General features: G+C 41.9%; 1 protein-coding gene across 1 annotated transcript; it reads left to right on the forward strand.

The window, feature by feature from the left end:
• Positions 1-7,969: 7,969 nt before the first annotated feature.
• On the forward strand, positions 7,970-16,411 carry Gm10413 (predicted gene 10413). Its single transcript, NM_029288.3, has 5 exons — positions 7,970-8,162; positions 8,894-9,056; positions 10,012-10,143; positions 10,820-11,003; positions 16,091-16,411. The coding sequence occupies exons 1-5, from the start codon at positions 8,033-8,035 to the stop codon at positions 16,094-16,096; spliced, it is 615 nt and encodes a 204-aa protein (NP_083564.2). The 5' UTR covers positions 7,970-8,032; the 3' UTR covers positions 16,097-16,411.
• Positions 16,412-23,839: the final 7,428 nt, after the last annotated feature.

Consider the following 23,839-nt stretch of genomic DNA (forward strand, 5'->3'; position numbering starts at 1 on the left):
CAGCCCAAGATGACAATATGCCGAAATAAATGTCTAGGCTAAAGCGCCCATCCAGAATGCCTGGAAGAATGCACCGAACTACGTGAACAAAGTATAAAGCAAAGAATATATATACACACATCCACAGGAGAGAACACCACTCCCTGGTCCAGACTAAAGTCTGAGGAAAGAGAATCCACAGGCTGGAGCCTCAGCTCCCAGGCTTCCCTGGCCAGCTGCTTCAGCACAGCCACAGGGAAGAGCTACCTTGCAGCAGCAGTGCACAATGCACATTCGACCTCAAAATCCTACACAGGTGGGGGAAGAGGGGCTGAGGGAGAGGGTAGGAAAAGGACAGGCTTCCTGCTGTCCACCTTAGAAACCTTCACAGTGCTGTTAGTGATTTTCCAATGGTGAAGTCCCTACCGACTTGGGGGGGGGGTGCTCTCTTCAGTAGATCAATTCTTTTAGCCCTTCAGGTTCCTCCCCTAGTTTGTCACTTAGCCTTGACCTTGAAAATTCCTGGAAATTAAGATTTGGGGTTTTGATTCTTTCAGGTTTCAGGTGCAACCTTAAGCCCAGCTATGATCAGCTGCCAGCTCTAAGAGATTTTAACTACACTGAAAACGTGAAATCCCTTCAGGTCATTCAGCAAGAGAGTGCTGCCATGTTTCTCAAACACAGAGACAGCCTCTCTTGTGCTTCAGTTATTCTCTTTAGCTAGGGAAAACATGGGGTAAAATGGACTTCAAAAGTCCTTCTGGCCCTATAATATGAACTTTTGTACCTACAAGTACACACTGCCGATAACTTTCTAAGAAACAATAGCATTAAATGGCCTTGGTCGGAGATCCAGATCAGTGCCTAGAGTACAGAAAGCCCATACACGGCCAAAAACAAAACAATGCCCTTTTATTGACCTTTGTCTTAGTCTGACTATTTGTTCACAGACAAGTCAAGACAAAGACCCCTAGTAAAAGGCTTACCACAGTTCAGACTTTTCCTTTTAATGTAAAGAAGACAGAGGGCACAAGCTGGGACCAAAATGTGATTATGATTCTAATGTTCTCTTCCCCACACTCTATATAGTGAAAGGTCACTTTGGCAGCTATCCTGTATTTCAACCTACACATTAAACTTTCAGGTTTTATATAGCAACATTTCCCAGAATCCAGTCAAGGGTGACTGAAGTGAAAGGTGGTCTAAGGCCCATGCCTATTTGGGGAAGAAGACGGGTTCCATTTCTTACTCTTTGAAAGGATGCTGATTGCTTAGAGACACATTGCACAGCTTCACATCCAGGAGCCAGGCAATTAATTCCTCAAAGTTCAGGTATCCATTACTTATAAAAACCTAGCCTTGCAGCCCACTCTGATCAACACAGAATTCAGTAGCCAGCTCCTAAGGCCTGTAACTTTGAAAAGCAAAGCCAGTCTAAGCTGGTTCCTGCTAAGTAAATGACTGCAACTCAACAGCATCTGCAGCTGTAGAGGAAACCCAGGATGGCTGAAAATACTGTGTAGGCAAAGAAAGGAAAGCTGCCTCATTTCCCACTAAAGGCAGCTCAGGGGAAAAGCCTGGTGGAAGCCCATTGCTTCTGAGAAACTTTCAAGGAATCCCCAATTTAAAATAGTTTCTGACCTACTAACTGCTTCTCCTAGTTAAAAGCTTTCACAGTGGTTCTCTGACCTAAGGGACATGCACTTGCCTTTTCTTTGTTCAGTTTGTTTCTTTGTCTTGAGGGAGTCCCCTAGCACACCTCAGGCCCAATCTGACTTGGCATTTATGGCAGGTCTCCAGCATCAAACTCTATTTCTCTAAATGGCTACTACCATTTCAAATACATGGCATATTGTCTCATTTGGTTTATAAAAAGTTCCTTGACTTTCTTTAGTGTTTTAGATTTTCAAATAATTTCTCCCATGCTGCTCACGAATTCCCTTTTATTACTGTTACTTTGAGATCTTCATTGGTCAGCCATTGTAGTGCACACCTTTGGTTGCAGAATTCCAGAGGCAGATGCCAGCAAGCCTCTGAAATGTGAAGCCAGCCTGGGCTATACAATAAAACTTCCATGTAGAACATATCACTAATCTTGTTGAAAGCTTGCATGTTGGAGTTTAAGATATGAGTGCTCCCAAGAGCTGGAAGCCAGTCTGGCCTACATTGTAACAGGCCCGCAAGGGCTACACAGCAAGATCTTGTTTCAAACAAACAAACAAACAAACAAACAAACAAACAAACAAAAGCAAGAAAGAGTCTTGGCCGTACAGTGTATAGATGCTACAGTCAGGGTTATACAGAAAGGAGTAAAGCTGAACCCCCAGTCAGTTTTCTTCTTAATAAGGTGCCATACCCTCACCCCCAAAGTACAAGAGACATAAGCCAAAGCTGATTAAAACTTTATGAACACTCTATTACTACTTACAGGTATTTTGAACTAATCAATTGCTCACAAGCAGAATCATGAGACACTTAAAGTGTCTAATCCCATGTTCTAAGGTTTTACCTTCAATTGTGATAGAACTTAAGAGTTATGTGTCATATCTTGAAAACCATGAGTGGGTACTTGAGAAGCCATGGTGCAGGGCTCATGTTCCTGATCAGTCCAGAAGCAAAGGACTACAGATGGAACCAGCACAGACTGGAAGGCTGCCCTGGCAGCAATATGGAACCGATTCCGCAATCACTATGTGTTCCGTAGTCAGAACTTAACATTCAAAACATTTGCCCTGGGTCAATTTTCTTAGTTGTTACGCGGATAACAAAACATTCCGTGAGCAACAGTGCTGTCGATTACAGGAACTTCTGTGGTCCTAGCCCACAAGGGCAAAGACTCACCATCCAGGCAGAAAGGGGAACTGTACAACCTCTAGCTTGTATTGTGGCCTTTTTGCTTTGAAACACTTCTCTTTCTAAGTGTCCATTAATTCTGGACTATTAACTGGTATACTGCCATCAGTTAATGCCAACAGGTACAGAACCATTTGAAAATAAAAACCAATTTTAGGCAATGACGTATAGTCAAGCCTCTCTCCACTTAAGGTATTTTGTAAATACTCCCACATTTTTAAACTGAGCTCGAATTCTAACTACCTATCTGCTACCCACTCCCACCCAAGATTAAGGACTGCTTTGCTAAATATCTTCTAATCGCTCATTCTCAACAGCAAAACACTTTGATTCTACTTACTTATTTACTTTAGTGATGCTAGGGCAAGCCTTGCACTGGCATATGCTCTGTCCCAGATCTACATCCCAGGCCCCATTTTTTTCTTCTGTCTCTGGATCCAGAATCTCAATATGTAGCTTATGCTGGCTCCCCAATCTGGGCCCTCTTTCCTCACCTAGTTGTTGTGAATACAGGTGTGCAGCACCGCACCCAATTCCCCAAATACTTTTTGGGCTAAAATTTAAATTATGCCTATATTCACTAACACTGGACTATATTCCAAAGCTAGCAACAAAGAAAACCAAGAAACTTACTATGCTAGCAAGTATCTCCTTTAGGCTCAAGACTTAGCCAGAATAACGCTAAATAAATTAATATGTATCCAAATGTATCTAATTAACTTAATTTCACTCCCTCACAGAGAGAATGGCAGAAAGTCCCAGAAAATCCCTTTTCTCCACAGGAATCTCCAAGGAATCTTTTGATTTTCTCTCTGAATAGGAGAAATCAGGCCATCAAAGTTTAGGCTCCATCAGGAGAGAGGGAGAAAGGGAGATAGAGGAAGAAAGAGAGAGAGAGAGAGAGAGAGAGAGAGAGAGAGAGAGAGAGAGGGAGGGAGGGAGGGAGGGAGGGAGGGAGGGAGGGGGAGAGAGAGAGAGAGAGAGAGAGAGAGAGAGAGAGAGAGAGAATGAGAATAAGGGAAGGGAGAAGGGAAGAAGGGAGAAGGGAGAAGGGAGGAGAGAGGAGAAATTAGAGAGGAGAGAGAAGACAGAAGAGAGAAGAGAAAGCATAGTATGCCTTGGTTGCCTGGTGAAACAAAAAACATCTATGAGTATTTTAACCTATATGTCTTTGACACTGCAGACCTATTGCATAGGAAGTCTTTCCATCCAGAAAATAAGCATCAGAGAGATAGTCAGCTGTCCTTTCAAAATAGGACAAGAGAAATATACTCTTCTGCATTTTGGCCAGAATAAACCTGATAATATGCAAGGCTTCTCTCTCTTTTAGGGGTGATGATCAGAATGGTCTCAAGCAACTCCAGAATTTCCACACCAAAGCAGAAGGCTTATGAACTCAAGGACCAAAAAGTCCAGCCAAGCAGCTATTGATGCTAAAACTAAAGGCAGATTCATCAGTGCAGCCAAATCCCCACTGAATCTAATGGAAGAGAAAGCAGGAAAGAGCCTCAAACTCATGGGAATGGGGATAAATATCATAAATGAACTCCAATATCTCAGGTTCTAACATCAAAATTTATAAATGGGCCACAAGAAACTGAAAAGCTTCTGTAAGACAAAGGGCATAGTCAATAGGACAAATTGGCAAGCTATATATTCGGAAATAATGTTTACCAACTCCCCATCCAATGCACAGCTAATATACAAAATATATAAAGAATTCAAGTAGCTAACCACCATAAGAGCTAAGTACACCATCTAAAAATGGGGTATAGAACTACACAAAAAATTCACAATGAATCTTGAATGGCTGAGAGCACTGAAGAAGTCTGCAACATCCTTAATCTTCAGGGAATAAAACCAAAATGACCCTGAGGTTGGTGTCCAGGAGTATACTTTCTAGTGAAGAATGCCAAGATCAAAAACTTCTGTGAAAACACATGGTCAGAATTTAAAGAAACAGGAACATTCTTCCATTTCTGGTAGGACTGCAAACTGCTATGACAACTATGGAAATCAATATGGAGGTTCCTCAGAAATTCCCACATAGATCTACCTGAAGGCCATGTACCAACCTTACTGGTGAATGGCCTGCAACTTTCAGTTTTCACTTGATGGCTTATTACTCAGATTTTCTTATTTATTGAGCTATGATTTTGCTCTTGGTAAGCATTTGGTCTCTCTGATTCTAAAGCAGTTCTTTGTTCTTACACATTTTTTGAGGAACCTCTATCCACTGGGACTTATTTATACCTTCAAATCCCTCTAAATTGGGGGACTTTTTATACTTGAGGAAGCTGAGTGACAAAAGCAAAGTATGTTGAGCCCTTTGGTGTCCAGTGCACACGAATCTATGGGAGTCTAGATATGATAATCCTCTAGAACATTCCTTAGGAAAGCAGCAGGAAAACAGCAGTATGCTCTAAGGTACCTGTGTGACCTCACTTACCTTTGCCAGCTTTGTGGGTTTCTCTACTGCTGGTCTGAGAACAATTGGAAACTCCTGGAATAGATGTCTCATATCTCATTTCCTTTGTCATTGTTAGTATACTAGTGGGAGTAGGTTTGAAGGAAAAATACTCTCAAGAACATTAATAAAACAAGTGCTTCATATGGACCATCAGGATGAAGTACCAAGTTCAAGGACAGTTCTGCAAGAACTGCTCAAAGCCAGCCAAGTGGAGCAAGAAGAAAGCCAAGCAGAAGTCATTCATTACCAGCACCTGCAGCACCTTTCTCCAGGACAGGGTCACTTAGCTTTGGTAGGAGAAGGGATGACCTGAGATAGCTGCCCCATATTCCTTCAGAAAAGAAGCAGCCAGCAATATTGGGGAAAGAATATGGGTGTCAGGGGGCAAAAAAACAGAGTGTAAAGTGAATTAGTAAAAAGATATTAATACAAAAATATTTAATTATTTAACAAAATGTGACAAAATGTATTGTTCTAGTAACTCTAGTGTGTATACACTGGCAATCACTTTAACACACAGAGAGACTAGAAGTTGTAAAGTAGGGTACCTTTTTTATTGACATAAAATATGAACATAGCAAAGATAAATAAAAAAGAAAGACTTGCATCCAAAAGATCCATTATTCTACCCAAGTCTAAGTGTTCGTGCTCACCTTCACAAGAATTCAAGAGACCTCTGTTCATCCAGGTCTCAGGGCTCATCCAAAGTACAGTCCTGAACCTGATGTGGCCAACCAAGTGTTCCTGTGTTGTTGGCTGACCTCTGCCTCAGGCTTCAGAGGCACTGGAGGGGCAGTCTTGGCCTTTAGGTGGCAGCCATTTCAGGTCCTCTACCATACCAGATAATGAGTCTTCCACAGAGGCCTGTCAACTCAAAAATAGAAGCTTGGGTATTTCCAAAGTTTGGGATGCCACTCTACAGTCACGATGAATTGGTTACATGAGATCATACAAGTTAACTAATGTCTGTATGACTATTTTCCTTATTTGAAAGTGAGTAATGAGATCATCTGAGGAGTGGGTGCTAAGAGTAAAATCACTGATTAAAATGAGTGATAGGACTGTACAGAGTATGGGCTTAATTTTCTGGGTCAAGTGCAAATAGCTGGGAAAGTTCAAAACAAAACCAATAGAAACAACAGGAATACTAACAAAAACAATTGTTTAAAAACCTTCTGAGTGCTGGGATTACAGGCATGTACCAACTCTACCCTACTTTTTTGTGTATGTATAACAAACAAACAAACAAACATCCCTATTCTAGTTCTAGCAGTTGCATCAGAGAGAGCTGTGTGACACTGCATGCTGCTTCCTTTCCCCAGATAGCTCAGGTCTTCTGTCCTATACCAGGTCAGCTGGAGCTAAAGCTGGTGCCATGCCATGATTCTGCAACAATCCTTTTCTTGGTAAAATTGATCCTGTATACAGTGAGCCCCTTGTTGTTGGATCCAGGCCCCGTTAGGCCAGCAAACACATAAGCCACCCTCAGTGAAAGAGAAAAGGAAAATTGGAAGAAAAAGACCTCAACTTTGAATCTATCACCTATCTCCCCTTGATTTTTGAGCTCTGCATATTGATATTGTTTGGCTCAAGAAGGGAGTGAAATTCAGATGGTTTCCCAATGAAGACATACATAGTTTTTCACTCTTTATCTGTGAGGTTAGCGGGCATTATAGCACAGATTCAGCAGACCCAGCATAAGAACACAGAAGCCAGAGATGATAACTTATAGACACATTAAAATTGAGGTTTCATCTCAACTCAGGCCATTGCACTCCCTGTCCTACCTCCTGAGTCTTATACTTGCTGTGAGTACAGTATCACGGTACAACCAGCAACATCCTTATTGCTCAACTTCTCCATTCCGGAAGACAGATATTGGAGAAGTTATTGCAATGAGGCTAAAATGTAGTAATGTAAAGTCCGGGATGACCTTTGCTCTCTGATGCCCACTTAAATTGTCTGGTTGTATTTGAGAACAGGACCATGTGCAAGATAATGTTTTGAAGATGGGACAGCAAGTTTACCATTTATATTTGCCCTGTAGTTGATCCCCTATGTTTGAAAGAATAGGGAGTTTTCCTTATAAAAGATAGCATTGTAAACCAGAGATTTTGTGAAACACATAGATATATATATACATATATATGTATGTATTTATGTATGGAAAGAATGACAAGAATAACCACTATCAAGGAATGCACCGTTAGAAAATATCATCCAGGTTTTATACAATTAAATGTATAGGAGAAAGATATTTGCCTTGTGATACAGGAAATCCCTGGGAAATTGGAGTATATGTCATATGAATTGACTCAGGTGGCATATTTATTTTTGAGAAAAATCTACTACATCCACAGTCCCTAGAGATTTGGGGCTAACAAAATCTCTTAAGCATGTCAGAGTCCTAACCAACGTTCCTCCTCAAAAGCACATGACATCTAATAAAGCAGTTAGAATTCTCCAGCTTTGGAAGGATAGGTTGCCAAAGGGGATCCCACGGGTCCATGAGAGGCTCCAGGAGAGGCACCCCAGAAAAGGACCAAGTTGGGGAGAACTAGTTAGCAGGTAGGTCATGGCAGTTGCTAGTGATATCATCAGTAATGCCTTCCTTGGAGAATCTCTTGTATCTAGGATAGAACTAGAATCTTCTGTGTTGTCACCTGTGTTGTGGTGACAGCAACTGCCTGTGGTTCATACCTTCTGTTTGCTCTGGGATTACCAGCAGGAATGTTTTCCTGGCTGCTCAGGCTATGTCAGAAAGAGAATGGCGATGAAGGAGAGACCAGACCAACGGAGAAGGAAGAGGGAATCCTTTCTCATGAAAAAGGAAGAAGGAAGTCATTCTTGAGAAGGCACAGTGAGTCCTGGGCAGAGTGGGGAACTTCCTGGTAGAGGTAGGCTTGAGCTGGGCCGTCCAGGAGTAGGTCTTACAAGCTGAAGCCTTGGACTTTGCCAATGTCAAAGAGTCAAGAATTTCTGATGATTAGTTTGACAGAGCCAGGAATTGACAAACCTGCAGCTACTTTTCTGGGAGCTATTTAATTTCAATTTGAGTGGCAAAGAATGCCAGGAGTGGGCACTATGGGAATATCAGTGTGTTATTCCTTTCATGGAAGGGAGTTGAAGCACTTCACCTTCCAGATTACTGTAGGTAACTTGAGTATCTGATGAAAAGAACAGAGAAGGATGCTCCCCTGGTCATGTCATGTGGTGAGGATTCAGACACATTGGATTTGAAGACACACTATTAATTAGTGCTTGATAGTGCTAAGCACTATGAAATCCAGGATTTCCCTGCAACACATCTGATATGACCTGACAATGTTCCCCATATCTTTACGTCTGAGGCAAATTATAGATTTCAGGGCAAGGGGTCCTGTAATAGGGAGTGTGGCATATGTCTGACAATGGTGGTTAGGAAGAGGACATAGCTTAGCAAACCAGCTGGAAGATAGCTTTTCTGCTCTTTTAGGGATTCACCCTGTCTTTACCTTTTCTCTCCCTCAGTCTTCTTCTTGGGACTCAGAATGGTCTCCCCTCTCCTGGGCCATCAAGTATGCAAATTCTTTTGTGTTTACCTATCTGCAGGGTCTGCTAGAAATACTTCAACCCAAAATTCCAAAATGACTAAGAAGAGATCAAAAATAAATGAACTAGAAGAACTGAAATTAGATATGAGGAAGATCAGCAATGACATGGAGGAAATGTGTGGAATCCTGAACCTTTACATGTATGAGGATTTGAACTACAGGTAGGAATTATGCCCAGTACCCTGTTGCCTGTATTGTGCCATCTGTTAACCCAATTTCCTTCCATGAATGGACTGTGTCATCTCTCATCATTCAATTAAGTAGCCCTGACAGGTGTTTAATTGTTGGATAAACAAGGTGCTGTGTGTTTATTATCATCTTTTGTACTTGACCTTGGGGTGCTTGCAATCTGATTGTTGCTGTCAACAGCTGGAAGGACCTGCTCACACTTACTGTCTCTCAGTGTGTGAATGCAATACCTGCAGGCTATCACACGTTTACTCTGATATTGTTCATTATATTCTGAGAGATGGCACCTCCCTGGATTTATTTGGCATTCTAATTGTGTCTATGTGTGTGAACTTAGCTGTGTATGTTTTGTTCAGGACTGAGGCTCTGGGACCTTTGATGGGGTCTGAGGATTTGTGTGATGCACAGTTTGCAGGTCCTTTTAGTGTTTGTTCATAGAGGTCCAAAGTGATCACCAGGGAAGTTTGCTCCTGGTGTTTCCTTGTTGTCACACAGGAATCTCCTGGGGGAGGAGATGTGATAAAGCCTTTCTCCTGTAAATACTAGTTGTGTCCTCTGGGAATTCACATAACAACAGGAACCAAGGAATGAGAATCCCTGCCTTAAAAATAAGAGGAAAGTCATTACAGATATCTACTGGACCCATGCCTGTGGCACAGTTTAGTGTAAAATTGTCATAGAAGTACTCTATTCCTACATGCTTGCCCGGGAAGCCATTGAAGGTCAGCTAGCTCCATTTGGTCCCCTGGCTCTGCTGTCCTCTGCCCAGGATAGTAAGTTTAATTAGCACCTAGGGGACCCAGTTTTAAGGAACTAGGATGTGGCATGCAATTGGCTTGGGTAGTCCATGATACAGCCTGTTTGCACATGATTATTGAATCCTCAATTCAGCAGATTATTTGCTTCTTGGGCCATGACCTAACACAGGATGAACACTGAATTCAACATCATTAAATCACAACATGAGAAGACAATGTTGGATATGGATAAAATGACCCAGTCCATAATTATTTCCATGAAGTTCTCCGAGGAACTGTTAAAAGATAACTATTCCTACAGGTGAGTCAGTGACACAACTGAGACCCCCAGAACTAGGCAGGGAATGCTTCTGTCCTTTTAGGACTTTGAACAAATGCAAGGGCTCTGGTTCTATGTTATCTGTTTTTTTATTTAGGAACACTGCCCTGAGGCAAGGGTCTTGGATTTGTACCTCTTGGACTCAGTTGTCCTAAGTGTGAAGAGTGTCCAAGACCCTCCAATCTTTATTCTTCCAAATTCAAGGCCCTCTATATAGAAAACTTTTCCACCACGCTGGGAATATCCAGGAACCCTGAACCTCTAGGGTTCTGACCACAGATTAAAAGATCTAGGATTCCCGACAAAAATGGAAAGAGTGTACACTTGTTGGGTCAGCTCACCTCTCTCAGAGGAGATAAGCCCTCTCCCTGCTGAAGGTTTTATGGTCCCACAGACCTATAATCAACCATGAAGAACATTTCCTCTTCTGTGATGTATAGGGTGCACTCTTGGTGTCAGGGCTTTCAGAAGTTTGTTGAGTCCTGTGGAATATGGCTGGTATCTTGATTTGACCTGCCTCTGTTTGGTGCTGCTACATATACTGTAGACTCTTCTGGGACTGTCAGGGGTTCAGGGCCCTAGTGAGACCATGGGACTTGTAGGAGTGGAAAGCCAATGGAATCTGGCTGGGAATCACCAATTTTTCTTTGTGGATCAGCATCAAGCAGAAACACCGCCTCCGTGAGTGCACTCAACTAAAGGAAAAAGTGAGGATATTACTGAATGAGAACAGAAAGCTGCTGGTGGAGCAGGCTGGAACGCAAGTGTCCCATGGGGAAGAAAAGAGGTTCTGTGAGGAGGCCAGCAAGAACATCTGTGCCTCAAGTGCCAAGGAGCAGCAGGTAGGATGATGTGTATCAGAGGCAGATTGCCCTCATGTCTAAACATAAACATAGACAATCCAATGTCACAGTCCACCAACTTCTCCAGGCACTCACCTATGTCTCCTCCAAGTGTTTGTTTATGTTATCATCTACAGGGCTCTCTGTGGAGGTAGCCTGGTTCAAGAAACTGCATGTTTGGCATGCAAATGTTCCTGCTCTGCTAGAATCACTAAGGGAGATAGGTTGATTAGACATCACAACACTATATGCCTTAAGTTTGAAGGGTGCTGTGTTGGAGCCCTTGTTGAGAATAGCAAGAGCTTTGAAGGAAGAAGTAAAGGCCTGTAGCTCATTTGCTTTACAGGGATCTTGTGAGATTCTAGGTAGGAAATAGTTTGCAGGGATGACAGCCTTGTGTAATTGACAAATAAGTGGATTTCATAGCTGTCTTTTGGCCACTTCCATTCACCCCTTTCCCCTCTATCTCAAAATAGTCTCTACAGGCTTCATATATCTTGGTTCACACTGAGAGGTCCTGAGTAGCATATTGTCAGTCCCATTTTCTTTGAGTGATGTTGGAGTGGTCATTCCTGAGCCTTAGAGTCTGGAGTTGTCTGGATGACCAGAGATGACAGAGAGGCTTCTCACAGGCTCAGGTTTGGTGTGTGATTTCTGAGGCTTCATGAAAAAATTTCTTAATATATGCCCCCAATTCTGACCAAGAAGAGTGTTCTCTAGTGATTTTTGTTAGATGTTTTTTTTTTTTCTGTCCCCTGTGACAGGGATTCTCTGTGAAGCACCTGCTGTCATGGAACTCACTCTGTAGACCTGGCTGTTTTTGAATTCAGAAATCTGCCTGCCTCTGCCTCCCAAGTGCTGGGATTAAAGTATTGAGCCACTATGACCTGGCTTCTCTAGGGCATTTTATTCCTCTAAAATAATCGCAGAGTCGTTGGGTCTCCCTTGAAACATCTCCTCTGCATAGTCTGAATTATCTTGGTCCTGAACCATAACAGATACCTCATTGTTTTCTGGTCAGTTATGATTTTATGTGAATCAGTCTGTGTGTGCTTCTGTGTGTGTCTTTGTCTCTGACAGTATGTCTGTGTGTTTCTTTTTGTGTATGCATTGTTTTCTTGACCTGTGTCTCTCTCGGTATGTTGGGAGGCCATTCAGTGACATCTGAGTTGTCCAGTTATTCTCTATATTACTTCTTTGAGCATTGGTCTCTCAATAAAAGTGACATTTCCTGTTTTGTTCTGTCCAGTAGTCTTTGCATCTCCTGTTCACTATCAGGTAGCACCCCCTCTCTCATTTATTTCATCAAATTAATAAACAATACAGCTATTTTAAAAATAAGTGTTAGATTTCTTCACTTTCCCTGCATAGAGTTATCTCCCTAGGAGATTTGGGTTTGTCTTATTGGCTCCACCATGAACATGCATAGAATCCTACCGTGCATCCCTCTGCTAACATGGCTTTTGCTAACTATATCGTGGGCGTGGCTTTGTTTCAGGATAGATTCCTCCTCATAGTTGGCACAGTGCTGCATTTCATAAATGTCACAGCATGTTATTTCAGCAGCTTTTTTTCTGACTGATATTGAGGAAGATTTAATATCACATCAACTGTAATAGGTTGAAAAGTTCCTGGGTAGTGACCAAAAGTCACTGTCTTCCTCTGATGCTACCAAGGAACCAGTGTAGGTATAGTGAGGGGACCGAGAGAGTCAACATGGGGCTTGCTGGGGGCTTTTCTTAGGAATCTCTTTCTTGGGAATTTGGTATTGTGTTGTCCAGGTTATCTGTGCAGAGCTTGTAACTTCCTGGTAGGACCAGAAAGCATCTGCATAAAAATTTTTTTGAAGAGGAGTTAATTACAGATGAGGGCCGCAAAGACTGCCTGAGTCTAAGAACCTTATACACATATACATCAGAGATCCCAGTAGCTGCTCATGCAACAGGAACTTTGCTGGGCGACAGTAATATTTTCATTGATTTGTGTTTGTGTGTCTCTGTGTGTATTGTGTGGTGTGTATGTTTTTGTTCCTTGTGTGTGGTGTGTGTGTTTGTCTGTGTGTGTTTGGACCACGTTTGGCTGAGCTTGTTTATACTAAAGTTGTGTATTAGTGTAATACTAGGTAATTTTGTGTTTGTGATATGGGTGCTTGTATATACAAATGTGTGTGTGTGTGTGTGTGTGTGTGTGTGTGTGTGTGTGATTGTGCATAAATGCAGCTGTGTGTGTCTCTAGAGGTCAAATTTAATGAGAAATACACTCTGAGGTTTGAGTTTGCACCTATGAAATATCAAATACAGCAGTCCAATTATTCTGCATGCTCACCTAACACCCAAGAATAAAAGGACACAAGAATTCTTGTAGGGTCAGATTTTTAACTGACTAGAGACAAAACTATTGATTCTCATTGAAATCTTTAGAGCAAATGTAAGGGATATGGTATATGGAGGTAAGGAGGACATTGCTGTATAAAATCGTTGTGTTTATGACCCTTTTCTGCTCTTGGTGAACTGTGAAGGACCACTGGAAGGTCAGGTGGCTCACTGTGTCTTCTAAGCATTCCAGGTTGTTTTCCTCATTGCCTGCCACCATTACATTTCCTGCTATCTCTGCTCAGTAAAGCTTTGCCTTGTACTTTGTCTTGGATTTTACTCATTGAGAGATTGAGTTGCTTGGAGCTGAACTTGCATCCAGCAGAATTCCCATAGCTGTGGAGCAAACCAGGCCTGCTTCAGGAGCCCATTGAGGGTCTTGATAATCTAAAGTACTCACACTATCTTATCTGTGTAGCATTCAGAGGGACTGTTCTTCAACATCATTTTCTCAGAGTTAAAATCAGCCTCAGTTGGGGTTGGGAGAAATGAGGACCTTCAGACAGTTCTGGTAGTATAAAATTGGTTATGTCTGTTAGAAGCCATGTTCTGAAAGTAGAAAAGAAGTCCTCATTGACCCAGTCCTTCCAGAACAAGTAGGAGGTATCCACAGAGTCTAGGGTATTCAGGGTTGCAGTGGTCCTCAGAGCAGCCCTGAAGGAGAAGTTATCCTGATGTCTGTTTGCTGAAGAATGAAATGGTACTGTGTGGTGCAGCCCTTCCATGAACTCAGTGTGAGATAATCCATGCAAGCTTTTGTCCTTCAACTAGTCAGCCTTTTCTTACTCAAAATAGCCCTGAGACAATCACATTCTGGGGAGAAAATGGTTCCTTTGGATCCTGTTATAGACAGTTCCTATAACTCTGGGCTCATACCTTTGGACACCAAGTCAGTTAGGTGATGGAAAATGGAGATCCTATTGAAAGAATTTGTTTACTTTGAGACAAGTCTGAAACAGTGATCAAGAACAAGAGGCTGGTCCACCACCGACATGTGAGTCTAGGCTGGGAAACAAACCTATTCTACACAGCCTTGGGAACTTGCTGAGCCAGATTGGATAATAGGACAAGAACCCTGATTCCCAGACCGGTTTATGAGTGGAAAGCATATCACTGACTGCGCTGCCTATATGCTTTGCCCACTAAGTACCTTTCCCATTCAAGATTTGGTTTTTTATGCCTCTAAAGTTTCCTGGGAGATTTTTATATTTGTATTAACCGGGAAACTAAACGGGGCACTGCAATACAATATGCTTTTATTGCATAAACACAAATAGGTGTGTTTGAGAGTATGCCCTACAATAGTCATAGATGTACAGGGGTGTTCTGTTTTTTTCATGACCATCACTTTTAAGGTTCATTGCTCGGCCTTGGGAATATTTTTATTTAGCAAACTCTTGCAGATTCTAGGACCTATGAAGTACCCATGGGGTTTTGTGTTGTATGTTGTCTCTGGTTATTTGGAGATAGAGGGATTGACAAGAGGAACCTTGTGAGGTTCCTGCACTGGAGAAATAATCATAGCCTTCACTTCAGTTCAGGGCATGCTCGCACCCCATAAGGAATCCACATGGTTTTCTAGGTTGCACACATCTCTCTTGGACTCACATTCAGACATTGTTCAATTGTTATTACTCAATATAATATACCCGCACAACTGGGGAAATGTGGTGTTTTTTATAAACTCCAGTATAATGTGTCATTGACAGTTCTGATTCTAGCAGTTTTTAAAAGGTGAGAAACAATTCCAAGCTCAGGTGTTCTATGACACTTGGGATGCACGGTATGATCTCAGCTGATAGGTCATGTTGGTTTGTCCAGCTGAATAGAGCTGTTCTGGGAGAGACAGCTCAATTAACAAATGCTTACCAGGCCTTTGTTTCTTCCTTCCCTAAGTCTGAAATAGTCCAGCAGAAAGCAGAACATGGCACAGACCACGACATGATCTCCCTCAAAGAGAAGTGCTGGATGAAGAGCACTGAGTGTGCACAGGAAATACACCACTGTTGCCTCTCATCCCTAATAACCATGGCTGTAATGGGCTGTATGCTCCTCCTTTATTTTGTTTCTTTGGTATGAACAGGCTTTAATTTCATCTAGCCTCTGGCCCAGGAAGAGTGCACATTTAAAGGGATTAAGAGAAATGCTGAGACACTTTAAGAGCTGCTCGGCATCCAGGAAGAATCTGAGTGCAAATTTATCTTTTCCTGATGGGTCATCATGACTAATTACATGGAGATCAGTCAACAAAATTGTAAAACCTTGGCTCCAAGTATACAACCTGTGTTCTGCTTTGACTTGGGAGGCCATATCCTTCAGACCCACAATCCAAAAGGAGAATGTTGCTTAAATTTCTCCTGCAAAGATTTTTACCTGCAGGAACTGCTTTTCTACTTAGTTGCCAAGGACAGCCACAGGCTATAAGTCTGTGCTACAAAATGTGCAGACTAAGAATTTTGCTTTGCACAATTTTTGTGGTTTGATTTTGGTTTGAGTTTTGATTAGTTTAGTGATTTGGTTTTTCTTGTTTTCATTCAAAGTTTTGTTATTAATTGGTTGTTTATTTGTTCTTGTAATTAATTTGATATTTTGATAAGGCTATATACAGTACATATTGACTGTCAGCTTTTAGTTACTTTTGAGTACATTGCATTTATTCTTATGACTAACACCTTGATCTCCAACTCTTCACTCTTAAAAACCTTGTTATTTCAGGTGTGATCATGAAATCCCACAGATATCAGACCCAGATGGATCTCTGCATTCTTCACGGGACCTGGGCTCCATAGTTTCTTCTGAGCCAGACTGCACTACAAAGTCCATCATAAATTCATTGTGGAGATTGTGTCCAACTCTCTGGATAGGAACTTAATGTTGGAAAACTTACCCATGCTGCATCCTTGTTGTCAAATATTTAGCTACTGTGAAAATTCTGTGGATGATGATATTGAACACATTAATGGCAAATACATCAGTATTTCTGTAATAACTGTCATTAATTAAAAGCATAGTCTAAGGGAATAAAAAGCTGTCAGAAAACACAGCAGTGTATGCTTCAGCTTTCCTTCAAATATAAAATCACTGGTAACTGCAAGTAGAGATAATAAATTCCACAATCTGTTTGGGGACAGGTTTCTCTACGGGTCCTTCAACATTCATTTTATTACTTTATGATTCACCTGTGTCTGCCAAAAGACATCATTCAAAAACGATGAAGACTGCAATTAGGTATCATCCTATAAAATCCTAACAAAAGCTTTTTTATTTGATATTTTCTTTACATACATTTCAAATGTTAAACCCTTTCCTTGTTTCCTCTCTGAAGATCCCCTTTTTCCTACCCCCAACCCCTGATTCCCAACCTCCCCACTCCCTCTTCCTGGCCCTGGCATTCCCCTTTACTGTGGCACAGAACCTTCACAGGACCAAGGATCTCCTCCCAGTGATGACCAACCAGGCCTTCCTCTACTACATATTTAGCTAGATTCATGAGTTTCACCATGTGTTTTCTTTGGCTGGTGGTTTAGTCCCAGGGATCTCTGGAGGTACTGGTTAGTTCATATTGTTGTTCCTTCTATGGGGCTGCAAACCCTTCAGCTCCATAGTTCCTTTCTCTAGCTCCTTCACTGGGGACCCTGTGCTTTGACCAATAGATGGCTGTGAACATCTACTGCTGTATTGGTCAGGCAGTGGCAGAGCCTCTCAGTAGACAGATATATCAGGCTCCTGTCAGCAATCTCTTGTTGGCATCTGTTGTAGTGTCTGGTTTTTGTGGTTGTTTATGGGATGGATCCCCAGGTGAAGTCTCTGGATGGATATGAGGTGTCCTCCTGCCTCAGCACAAATTTGAACACAAATTTGTACACATGCATCCACACACAGGTATACAGGCACACCAAACAGGCGCTGACACTGTAACCTAAGTACATTATGAATCCCTTTGACCTTTTCTGGTCTATGCATCTTTTATCTGTCTTTAAACACAGACAACATACCTGACATACCACTTTGTAACCTGTAGTCTCCCCTCCCCCAGCCTGAAACCTGCTTGCTCAGGGGTGGAGCTTCTCGCTCAATCATTCTGCCATGCCCACTGCTGGAACCTGCTGCTTTGCTGTTCGGAGCCCTGCACATTGTCACTCTGCTATTGGAACCCAAGATTAATTGGCGGGAATAGGGGGCCCCTTTCCCTGCTTTATAGTTGCGTGTGGAACAGTAAAATTGAGCTTTGATCAGAATGACTGTCTTAGCTACATTTCTTTATCTTGCCACCTAGCCCCTCTTCTCTTCCAGGTTTCCAAAATGCCTTTCCAGGCTAGAACCCATGTTGTGATCTGCTGGCCGGACACAACAGTAACCTCATGTACTAAAGAGAAGTTCTTTAAGTCAGACGTGATGGAACATTACTGATATCCAAAGACTCAGGAAAGGTGTGAAAATTACAAGTCCAGGGCCACCATGAGCTACATCATGCTATTTCCAAACAAAACAAAACAAAACAAAACAAAACAAAACAAAACAAAACAAAACCAAAGTTTGTTTTATAAGCATTTGTTCAGTTGGTAGAGTACTTCCCTAGCATGAACTCAGGGAGATGGAGACAGGTAAGTCAATGTCTTCCGCTTCATAACAAGTTTGGGAGTAGTCTGGCTACAGGGAAATGGGTAGATGTGAGATCAACAATACAGTGTGTGTGTGTTCTCAGAGAGAGAGAGAGAGGGAGAGAGAGAGAGAGAGAGTTTATTGTTAAGACACTTAGATGTGACTTTGATAACTTCTCTCTTGAGCAGTCCATGGGCACTGTGGAGGTCTGAATGCAAATAGCCCCCATATATTTGGGAAGGATTAAGAGGTGTAGCCTAATGGAGGAGTTTCAAAAGCCGATAGCATTCCCTGTCTCCTGCCTGTGGATCAGATGTAAACTCTCAGCTACCACTCCAGTATGATACCTGTCTCCTGCCATGCTCCCCACCATAAGAGTCATGGACTAGCACTCTGCACCCAGGAGCCCCTGTAGACGCCTTCTTCTATACGTTGCCTTGGTCATGCTTTCTCTCCATAGCAGTAGCAAAGTAACCAAGACGGCCCCGTGATATGTACAACTACCACCCCCCAACCCCCACACAGTCGTTCTCAGTAAACTCCATTTATGGTTCATACAGACTTGTACTGAATTTCTCTTTTGTGGTGTAAGTTAAGAGTCTCATTTTTCAGTGAGTAGAAGTCCCCCTAAGGGACAGTTGTCAATGTTGAGCTGTGTCTTCCTTTTCCACTGCCATTACTATGCAGCCCAGGACTGCTTGGGGAACTTTCCTGAAGTGCCTTTCCCAGCCCTTAAGTTTCAAAGGCCCTCTCTAGTCTCCTGGATTCCTGCCTCCCTGCTAGATGTCATGCTGGCTACTGAGTCACCTACAGCTGCCTTCAGGCTCCTTATGTGATTAATCTCCAGAATTGATTCTAAGAGAATAATCACAGAATTATTGATCCCGAGAGCACCTGGGTTGATTCTTGGCAACTGGGTGTCTTGGCTTTGGAGCTCTAAGCTGGAATCTGAAGTGCTGGGTCCTACCACTGTATAGAGGGGCTCTGCTAGAAGTATTCTTGGGGGATCATAAGAACTAGCTTCCCATGCTGCCCCTGGCTTTTCCCCTGCACATTTGGAGGGAACCTCATATTTTCTATTTCTTTAAAAGGAAACGTATTTATTTTCAAGTTTATTTTAGGTGTATGAGCATTTTGCCCACAGTATATGTCTTTGCACCATGACTTTGCTGTATGCGTAGAGGCCAGAAGAGGGTGTCAGATCCTCTGAAATTGGAGTTGCAGATGAATGTTAGCCATTGTGTGAGTGCTAGGAACCCAACTTGGGTCCCCTGGAAGACAACCAGTGCTCTTAACCTATAGCTGACTCTCCTGCCCTGAACGTGCCATTTCTTGAACTACAAGTAAATCTGTCACAATTTATATTTATTTTAGACTCAATTGTTTCATCCTCTCTCTGTGGAAAGCAGACCTCATGTTGGTTTGTTCTTTTCTCTGCATCGTTAACAACCTCACCCAGCAGTCATGGAATACTTTTTCATAGTTTTCTATACTGATCTCTTTGTTAGATGAATCATTTGTAATTATTAATCATTTTCTTCTCTTACAAGCAACAACAACTGTGCGGAGAAAAAAATACATGATCTTACCATACTTTAGCCAAAAGGAAGGAAAAAAATACATGCAATTATGGAATCCTGTTGCACATTAATAACCAGTAGCCATGTTGAGACATAACCTACCAATTCAAAAATTCTTATTTTATCATATGTACACTTTTTACACATTGGGCTTTAGGTAGTTAAAATATTTAACAGTTTTTTATTTTTAATAATAACATTTTTTTTACTATTAGTAATGTGTGTGTGTGTGCAGAAGAACATGCTATTCTGTACATGTGCGGGTCAGGGGACAACTTTGTAGCCTTAGTTCTCTCCTTCCACATTTATGTGCATTTAGTGATCTATTTAACTGACATCATTAGGCTTGTGTGGCCCATGCCTTTACCCACTGAGCCATCTCACCAGCCCTATATTGTGCTTTAAAAAAATCTGTCTTTCATTTTAAAATGACATTTAGTTTTTTTTTTCTCTCTTAATAATTAGGTGAGATGAGGACAACAGGAAAATAAGGTCATTTGTAGAATTTACACCTTGAGTTATGAGCTAGAAATAACACCAAATCCAGACACTATTGCTGATGCCAGGGCTATGTAGAAAGATCCTGTTGTACATACATGCCCACCCACCCATGCCCACATACAGGTTTAAAAGATAAATAAAAAACAAAGTATATTAAAAACGACCTAACAGCTTTTTAAAAGAATGAGATGAAAGTTTTAAGGAGATTAATAAATGAGAAGACAGTGGTCATATTAAGAAATTAAGAAGCAGGCTAAACAGAGACAGGGAGATTACTACAAGTTTGAAGCCAGTCCCATCTCTGTAGAGACTGGTAGGCCAATCACCAGAACTACATAGCAAAACCTTACCTCAAAAGGACAAGAAATCAGCACTGGCAACTGAACATTGTTGCAAACAAAATTAGGGAATTGGATAATATTTCAGAGAAAAGTATCCAAGACTAGCAAAACACACACAGACACAAACAAAACAAAACAAAACAAATCATCATCACCATCACCATCACCAGCAACAACAACAACAACAACAACAACACCAAACAGGAGAATGGTGAAAGAAAGATCGAGATTTGGAGGATAGTATAAAATCTCTGTGTCAAATCTAGTTATAGAAACTCAAAATAGAGAAAATTGAACAGGAATGAAGATAAGTAACAGTTGAATTTAAAACATTTTCAGTCTTCTCTTGAGGGACATCTGGGTTGTTTCCAGCTTCTGGCTATTATAAATAAGGCTGCTATAAACATAGTGGAACATGTGTCCTGGTTATATGTTGGGGTATGTTTTGGGTACATGCCAATTAGTGGTATAGCTGGGTCTTCAGGTAGATCTATTTACAAATTTCTGAGGAATCGCCAGATTGATTTCAGAAGTGGTTTGACCAGCTTTCAGTCCCACCAGCAATGGAGGAGTGTTCCTCTTTCTCCGTATCTTCGCCAGCATCTGCTGTCACCTGAATTTTTGATCTTAGCCATTCTGACTGGTGTGAGGTAGAATCTCAGGGTTGTGTGGTTTGCATTTCCCTGGTGACTAGGGATGTTGAACATTTCTTTAGGTGCTTCATGGTCATTCAGTATTCCTCAGTTGACAATCTCTGTTTAGCTCTGTTCCCCATTTTAATAGGGTTATTTGGTTCTCTGGAGTTCTTCTTGAGTTCTTTGTATAGACTGGATATTAGCCTTTGATAGTATATAGGATTGGTAAAGATCTTTTCCCAATCTGTTGGTTGCCATTTTGTTTCATTGACAGGGTTCTTTGCCATACAAAATGTTTGCAATTTTTTGAGGTCCCATTTGCCGATTGTTGATATTAGTTATCTGGAGACACCAAACCCAGACACTATTGTTGATGCCAAGAAGCACTTGCTGACAGGAATCTGGTATGAGTGTCCCCTGACCAATACAGATGCAGATACTCATAGGCAACCATCTAACTGAGCATGAGGATACCAGTGAAAGAGCTAGGGGAAGGACTGAAGGAGCTGAAGGGGGTTGCATCCCCATAGGAAGAGCAATATCAACTAACTGGACCACCCCATGCTCCAAGAGACTAAACCATCAACCAAAGAGTATACATGGAGGGATCCATGGCTCCAGATACATATGTAGCAGAGGATGACCTTGTTCGGCATTAGTGGGAGGAGAGGCCCTTGGTCCTGTGCAGGTTTGATGACCCAATGTAGGGGGATGCTAGAGGAAGGGTGGGACTGGTTGGGGGAGTGGGGGATCACCCTCATATAGGCAAAGAGGAGGCAGGAGAAAGAGGGTTGGGTGGGGGTGGTTGTGGACAGTTAAAGGGGGATATCATTTGAAATGTAAACAAAATGATTAATTAAAAATCCACCCCCCAAACACAAAAAACATTTTCAGATTTAGAGAAGGATTTATATTTCAGGGTAAAATGAATATCAATTTCATAAGAAGAAACAAACAATCCTAAAACTAAAATCCACTTAGATTCAAACCATTAGTCCAAACACAAAATGAAAATATTAAAACTTGATGGACAGAAACATAGTGGACTGAGAGTAGACATCTCATTGCTGGCCCGAGGTGCCAAAAGGTTGTTATGAAGGGTTGGTGTTAATCACTTTCCATGTAGAATTCTGTAGACATTGAAATTTTGATGTAGGCATAGGAGGAAATAAAAATACAAGACTCAGAGGCCTTTGGTGAAAGAAATTGAAAAGTACATTCTCAGACACACACACAGACACACACAGACACACACACAGACACACACACACACAGAGACACACACACACACAAACACCAGTGTCTAGAGTTCTGTGAAGCAATGCCCCTCCCTGCCTTTTTTGTCTCCCACAGGAGACGCTATATCACTTCCCTCCTCTGTAAAAAGCACATTCTCAGACACACACATACACACACACACACAGACACACACACACACACAGAGACACACAGACACACACACAGAGACACACACACACAGAGAGACACACACACATGCAGACACACACACAGACACACACAGACACACACACAGACACACACACAGACACACACACACACAGACACACACACAGACACACACACACACACACACACACACACACACACACCACTGTCTGTAGAGGTCTGTGAAGCAATGCTGCTCCTTGCTTTTTTTGTCTCCCACCCCAAACTATGTATCACTTCCCTCCTCTGTATGAGGGCAAAGCCTTAGGAGGTGGATGGTAATGTGGAACAGAGGACACACCCCATAATCTCCTAAAGTGTACTGTTCCCTGAGAAGGAAATAAGGTGAGGGGGAGGGGCAGTGGCAGCAAGGTTTTCCTAGAGCCCTTTAGTCTGATTAATACACACAATGAATGAAAACAGTCATGCTAAAAGTAGTGCTCTTAGGATGGTCTGGTAGTAGTGAGATCAAACCGTATTTTTAGGACATCCTTAAAACACAATGACTTGGAAGAGTTGAAAAACAGAACTAGTTATACTGTGCATTCAGGAGCAAAGAGAACACTTTTATTATACAGGACAGAATTTAATGTTATAAGACAATGGAGATGGTATTCTGTTTCTTGCTTTATGTTTTGAATTGTTTTATGTGAGTGTGTGCCTGCCTGTCTATCTGGGCACCATGTTCATGCAGGTACCTGAGGCCAGAAGAGGGTATTGGATCTTTTGGAACTGGTGTTACAGGTAGCTGTGAGCTGCCCAAGGTGGTTACTGGGCACTGAACGTGGGTCCTCAGGAAGAACACTGAGTGTTCTTAGTCACTGAGCCATCTTTCCAGCCCCTCCACCTACAAGACACCAGTTCCATTTATACAGAATCTGCTATCATAACCAGACCCCTTCCTTAGGTGCTCATGCAAGTTAGGACTTCAACGGGAACTGGGGAGATACGAACATTTAGAACATAGAAACAGCTGTATATGTAGTCACATTAATGAAGCAATCTGGATTATAACCCTGGCTCTGGGAGATACACAGGTCCCTGGGCAAGCTGCATTCTTCTTTTCTTGTTTTAATGTCTTTTCTTTCTTTCCTTCCTTCCTTCCTTCTTTCTTTCTTTCTTTCTTTCTTTCTTTCTTTCTTTCTTTCTTTCTTTCTTTCTTTCTTTCTTTCTTTTTTTCTTTCTGTCTTTCTTTCTATAAAAAATAACGTATGTGTGTGTTTGAGACAGAGACAGGGACAGAGAGAGAGAGAGAGAGAGAGAGAGAGAGAGAGAGAGAGAGAGAGGAAACACAACTTTTTGGAGTTGGGTTGCTCATTCTGCCAGATGGGTTTGGGAGTCTGAAAGCAGGGAGTTTGC

This window comes from Mus musculus, chromosome 14, assembly GCF_000001635.26.
Source record: "Mus musculus strain C57BL/6J chromosome 14, GRCm38.p6 C57BL/6J".
NCBI lineage: Eukaryota > Metazoa > Chordata > Mammalia > Rodentia > Muridae > Mus > Mus musculus.

Bases quoted from the DNA above. Each gene is read 5' to 3' on its own strand.
- Gm10413 (NM_029288.3), top strand. From the start codon at position 8,033: ATGTTTTCCTGGCTGCTCAGGCTATGTCAGAAAGAGAATGGCGATGAA. The intron at 8,163-8,893 runs GTGAGTCCTGGG...ACCTATCTGCAG, and splicing joins GTCATTCTTGAGAAGGCACA to GGTCTGCTAGAAATACTTCA. The intron at 10,144-10,819 runs GTGAGTCAGTGA...TTTGTGGATCAG, and splicing joins AAAGATAACTATTCCTACAG to CATCAAGCAGAAACACCGCC.